The following is a 6,767-nucleotide window of genomic DNA, read 5'->3' on the forward strand; positions in this document are numbered from 1 at the left end:
AAGATTCTATAGACAAATCATAATAGACCCTTGCCCTCCCGTCTATATAAATTAGGTTAGGAAATTCTAGATGTATAATCTTTCACTCACTCATAGCCCGTAGTTCATATTTTTTGGCTCTCATTTTTTTTTAATTTTGTTTCATCAAAATTTTGTCAAACTCAAGCATCGAAAGATTCTTGCTAAATAAGCTCCGGCAACCCTAACTATTTTTCTGTTTGTAGGTTGCATTGCACACCAAGCAGAATTATCCGCGCCGACCAACCATCACCAGCGTCAAACTCCACCTACCCCGCGAGATTAGGTGTTGGGCGGCAACGAGAGCCATGAGCCATACCAACCAGTGATAAAGATTTATCACTGAATGTAAACACGTGCATCCTTGAATATTTTTTTTATTAGAGAAGAGGTGCATCATTGATCGAGGTTTTAAAGCCGCACCATCTTTTAACAAGCAAGCCGGCCAACTAAGGTACATTGGGATGTTGGGAAAGTTATAATTTAAAAGAGTTTCCCCAGGAATTTAATTTGCCTGGTGCAAAATGTTTGTTGCCTTCCCAATTTCTGAAATATATTGGTATGCGTTCATGGATATATGGGCTCCCGATATGTATGTATTAATCAGAAGTGGCCATCATTAGGAACGCTTTCCATCCTAACATTGTGACACCCTTGTTGGGGGCATGGACTAACATAAGGGAAGAGTAACAAACTTATTGTAATAGGGAATCCACTCTTTGATCATGTATATGAATATCTCAGCTGATACAATTTGTACAGAAACAAGGACATCAATCATCACTTAAAAACTATTGTTTTATGCGTCAAAAGAAACATAGCTAATGGATTAAACTGTAATTTCATGCTGTTATTCCAAGACACTATCTGACTTAAGCATCAAATGAGGCTCGATCAGAGTCACCTCGGTGGGTCTTTCTCTTCTCGTTGTGTGTACATCTGCGACTCTCCACAGCAGTTGATAAGGGTACAAATAGGTCGGATCAGAACGAGTCATGAGTGATCCTGATCCAACCCAGTTCCTTGTTCGAGTTCTAATGTTGGACCTAAACCCAACCCACTAGAAGATCAGATGGGACAGGTTGGGTCCACGGCTACAATTTTTGACCCAGTGGATCATTCGAGTTAGGTCGGGTCTATGTATAACCCAGTTCCAACCCAAAAAATTCGTAGGTCCAAGTCGAGTCCAGTTTGGGTTCGGTTAAGGATATAAGCCAATACTCTAATGACTTTGCTGACGCCACAAATATTTGTTTTGCTGAAATCAGTAGCTTCCATTCTTTTACCAAGTTGTTCTCAGCTTTAGATGCCTCCTTTTTCTTCTAAGATGGAATCACAACCATCTTTCATATGTTTTATTTTATCGAGTGTTCTTCCTCCATCCATCTTAACTTAGGCTTGCTCGTCATCTTAACTATTTTTGATGCTTTAGCACCCTTTCTCTTCTCTATTATTTCAGCATCAAATGTGATGATCATCCACGGTCAGGTCCCTCCATCCCTTCTATGAGTTAGTAACATTCTTTGGTTATGTGACCTCATATGTTTAGTGTTGCTATTTTCAGTGGTAATCTTGGATGGTTTCCAAACCCATGACCATGAGACTATAGTTTCTCTCTTGGGAAATAGATATAAGAAAATGGTACATGAAAAAAAATCTAATCTAGTTAGTGCTTAGAATTATTAATTGCCGACATGAGAAAATAATGTCATAAGGTTATTAGTTGTATTAAAAGAAAATTTTCTTTGACAATATGAGATGAGAAACCCCATGGATATGCTATAGAAAACTAGGGAACTTACTATAATTTCAAGATCATTTTTTAAAAGTAGAAAAATAGAAAGGAAATGCTATGATCTATGCCATTTAGAGGTGGTGTGGAGATGTCAACCAACTGGGTTTATGATTCTAACAATTCTAATGGTCAATTTGTATACATTTTCCTGTCAGAGTAAGCAAATTCCAATCTGGTTCAATTTAAATAAGCAGTGTAGCATCATGACACTACTACTTCCTAAAGATTGCACCCTTTTTGGAAAAAGTAGGCTCCCATTGTTAAAACGTCTTCTCAATTATAGGTTGACAACTATTTTCTTCTCCTAAATTTTAGCTCATAGTAATAGAAGTCAACACATGCCTGGTTGATAGTGATTTTAAGAGTGTAGTAGCATATATCCCTGCATTCCATGTTGCAGGCAACTAGCTAGGCAGCTGGGCTTGCACCCTTACAGCCCGTGGGCCCAAATAGTTTAGCATGTTCGGGTCAGGTCGTAGGGTTAGAAATCCAAAATTGTCCAAATTTCAAACGGATCGGGTCCAAATTCAGAAAACCTAGACTTGACCTTGAAAATGGAATGGATTAAATTTTAGAACCCAATCCGACTCTACGGGTCTTTTAAAACGAGTCAGATCGGGTCATGTCACTAATCAACCCAACCTATTTGCATCTTTAACAGTTGGTGCTCCATTTTCCACCATCGTGGATCGAGTAGATTGATCTACGCCTCTTATGCCTCCAAATCATCAAAATATGGTCGGGCAGAATTTGGACATAAAAAAATATCAATGATAATAATAATTATACACTTAATTATAGTTGAAAAAAATTATCTCCGTTTACTCACCAACCCCACTTCCACTATTGGATATCGTATAATTGCTTATAGGGTGATGGCAGCTTACCTCTTCCTAAGGTAGCATTACTCCACCTTGTGCGTATATGTGTATGCATATTTATGTTTGCCTTTGGTACTTGTTTTAGTAGGTTTTTGCAGTATCTCAAAAAAATCTCTTCCTTCTCACCTTTTGGTATTAATTGATTTTTTCTTTTCTTCTATAGATATCTCTTGAGGGGCTTGTGCTAAGATTTTCATATCTTCTAGGCTCTATCATTAATCATTTTGTAAATCATCTATGATACTGCATAGATCTATATGTCAAAAATAAATAAAATTAAGACTTCAATACTTTTGAAGTGCAAATAAATGGTGATCTAATGAGGCTATCATAAATTTTAATTCTTTGGTAAGTTATGTGGAAGAAATTCACTTAAGAATTAAGAAAAATACTAGTTATTTAACATGTAGGGTGAAATCCAGTTGATGGTGTCCCCATTATAATTCCTCATCGAGGAAGAGTTAAACATCTAACGAAACCTAAAGAGAATCATCTAGGTCAGGAAGAGATTCATTTAATTATTTTTAGAAAATGCTACACGACATAGGTTAATTACGTATACAAGTGACACTAGGATGGTACATTTTGATTTAATCAACTCCTCAAGAACCGGTCCAACTCCTATAGGTGGAACTAATCCCCTCATTGTACATGAAATTAGTATAAATTATTTGTCCAAGCAAAATCGATCTTATTTGATTACTATATTCATACTATTTAATATTGTAGTGTGGTAATCCGATTGGATGAATTATTAAAGGAAATAAACGGTGAAATCAACAAGAGTTATGAATTGTTAATTGGAGGCATCACACAATCTTATAAAACTTCATCTTGTATAAGAGTGCACGCACCACGCGTTTGTCACAATTTTTTAAATTGCTTTAAAAAAAGGAAAGCAACTTAATTGACCTTTCTCGGATAAAGGGGCGTGAGGCTGGTCTCATGCTGACTTCTAGTTTACTGGATTCCATAAAGTCGTTGGAAGAGTGAAATGATAATATTGCCCTCTGAAAATATCATGTGATAGTTGTGGTATAATATATAGACCTGGAAATTAGACTAATTTAATGGAAACTAGCTAGAGCAACCAATGCTTTAGGTTGAGTTCTAGCTGGAAACTTTTTAACCTGCCTCGAAGTTTCATAGTTCAGTTCGCTCGAGCAATCCAACCTAGCCCAATAGCCAACCCAGATTCGCATAACAAGATTATTAGTGCTAATCTAGATAGGTATGCTTATCGTAATAATGAATTTTCAAACCAATCCAATCCAAACACTACACGAGTTTCGGAATTGTCGATGCTTTTTAATGTATATACCGACGTTTATAGCATCGGTATTTTTATTTCCGACATCGCAAAAGCATCGACTATATAGGCGTCGGAAATCAAATTAAAAGCGTCGCTAATTGCCGATGCTTAGAAACGTCGGAAATTTTATAAGTATCAGTAATGCTTCTTTTAATAACGTTTTAAAGCGTCATAAGAGTTAATTTTAAAATCAGCTGAGTTAGGCACCTAGCTCAAGTGAGCCAACCCAAGTTTCACTATTAGTGGGCTTTGCTTCAAGGGTAGTTGGTGAGCTACCCCAAGGAGAACCAAACAGCAGATTTCTTGGCAACCAGAGAGCATTGGAAGGTGATTTAATGATCGAAGAAGGCGGTCAGGTTTAGCCTGCTCTTGCTCAGATCCTTCAAGCTGATGGTTTTGGTACAATGTTTCTTAGGCTTGTGAATTCAGCTTTGCTAGGTTTGTTGTTATGTTTTCGGACTTTAATTTTCAGCCTTGATCTCCCCCATGTACCAAAATAATATATATATATAGGGGCAAGGATAAGATAAGCCTATGGTCTAGTTTATTTTACCTATAATTTTTTAATTAATTTTGTAGTCAAGAGACAAGTGACACTTCCTTAGATAAGAATCATAATGGATGAGAGCCACTTGCTCCAGCTAAGTCAACACATTATTTTACCCCTAAAAGAATGGTTCTAAACGGGCTGCCCGGAGAGGTGGGGACCGGCAATGATAAAGATGGAATTGCCGGCCTAACTTTTTTTTTTTCTTTTCCTTTGTCTTTCTATTTGTCGGTTCACCTACCACACCACGAATTTAGAGTCAATATGTCATACTTTTAAAAATAAACAAAATATAATTTTAGTCGTATCCCGAGAAATGCTTAAAATACCCAATTCTAATGTAAAGAAAAATTTTAATTAGCAGAAATATTAAGGCAGTTAATGACATTAAAAAGTCATTTAATCATCCTTTATGTTTAATAATAAATGGAATTAAATACAAATATATTCTATAGGAAATATTTAACGAGTGATAATGCTTTCTATGTTTTGTTAGTGATGTTTTAAAAATCAGAACTCCTACTGAACCGAAAAATGATCCAGTAATTCGACCATCGGGTTAACTGAAAATGAACCGAGACATCATCATAATATACTAAATATATTAATTATTAATTAATTTTAAAAATATATGTGTATTATAATTTTGGCATGAATAATATTATTTTTAGCACTCTTCCAAACACATTTCATAATAGAGGTTTATAATATGGTGATACTGTCAAGAATATTCTTCATAATTAACTATTAACTAAATTAGAAATAGATAATTTTAAAAAAAAGGGAAATAGAACTTCTAGAAATGCATAGCTGACTGATTACTGAAGATGATCTAACAAACACGCTTCATTAAAAATTATAAAATTTCAAAAATACATGTGATCAACAGAAAACCCATTAAGTTAGACTAAACTGAATCGCTAAATAAAATAATTTTCTTCAAAAAATGAAGATTGTTTACTTGACATAACCTGGAAAAAAAAAATAGGATCATGAGTCTGGAAGCCTTTCTCCTGAAATCATTTGCTCCTTTCTTTCCCCTCCACTCTTTTTTTTTTTTTTTTTTTGGTGAAAACGGCAATTTCATATAACTCTAACGTGAGTACACCTTGCCATATCAGAAGAAAGCAAAAAATACAGTGGGGGCGGGAGCCCTGCCGTGGAAGTCCAACAAAAGTCTCCTGAATGTCGAGCAACGTAAGAGGCGACCCAGTCTGCCACACTGTTCGCCTTCCGGAACACATGTACTGCCTCGAAGTCGTCCATCTCCAGGGCCATCCTGCGGGTCTCCCGAATGAGAGGATGTCCATCACCATATCTGTCCGCACCCTGAATCCAGTCGATCACTATAGAGGAATCCCCCTCGAGGTGCACCCGCCTAGCGCCAAGCACCCGCCTCGCATAGGACACACCCTCCCAAGCTGCCTGTAGCTCAGCTCCCACTACTGTGAGTCCAGGCGTATATCGGCCACCCGCCACTACCAGCCGTCCAAAATGATCTCTGATGATAAATCCAACCCCGCTGGACCTGCCCTCTAAAGCTACACTACCATCAAAACTCACATTGAGATAGCCGGGGGGTGGGGGCACCCAAGAAGCAAATACAAACCTGGGCGCTAGAACAGCACAATGAGTACCCCAGATGTCCCTGGCCGTCCCGAGGGGATACAAGTCAAGGCTGGAAGAAACCTCCCCAGCCTGAAGTACAGCTCTGTCCACCACCATCCTCGTCGTGAGCCTCCTGCCCTCAAACAGACGTGCATTCCGATCCAACCAAATATGGTAGGCCAGATAAGCTCTAAGTATACCCGCCTGGGCGAACCTAGGGCTCCGCATGGAAGCCCGCAGCAAATGTAACAGATCCTGTGCCGACTCCACTGAACAAGGAAGAGGAACAGGAGACCTCCTCCATATCTCCCTAGCCCTGGGACACTGCAGGAGGACATGCTCAATGGTCTCCACGACGTCTGTGCACAACACACAAAACTGAGGGATCCGCACTCCCCGCCTGACTAGCACACTTCTGGTAGGTAGGCAACCCCAGGCCACCTTTCAGATAAAAAGTGCCACCCGCGGATGGATACGCATCCTCCAAATCCATCCCCCCTCAATCTGCCTGACTGGCTCCCCACTGAAAAGTACCATAAGATCCCTAGCCCGCACCTGTGACCGCCCCGATGATCCCCTCCACTCTTTGCTTTGTTTAATCATACA

General features: G+C 38.6%; 1 protein-coding gene across 1 annotated transcript; it reads right to left on the reverse strand.

The window, feature by feature from the left end:
* Positions 1-5,636: 5,636 nt before the first annotated feature.
* On the reverse strand, positions 5,637-6,278 carry LOC149751461 (uncharacterized). The gene has a single exon (XM_089926902.1). The coding sequence runs from the start codon at positions 6,276-6,278 to the stop codon at positions 5,637-5,639; it is 642 nt and encodes a 213-aa protein (XP_089783028.1).
* Positions 6,279-6,767: the final 489 nt, after the last annotated feature.

Source organism: Phoenix dactylifera, chromosome 13 (assembly GCF_051530095.1).
Source record: "Phoenix dactylifera cultivar Ajwa chromosome 13, Ajwa_hap1_PhDact_Kaust_v1.1, whole genome shotgun sequence".
Lineage (NCBI taxonomy): Eukaryota > Viridiplantae > Streptophyta > Magnoliopsida > Arecales > Arecaceae > Phoenix > Phoenix dactylifera.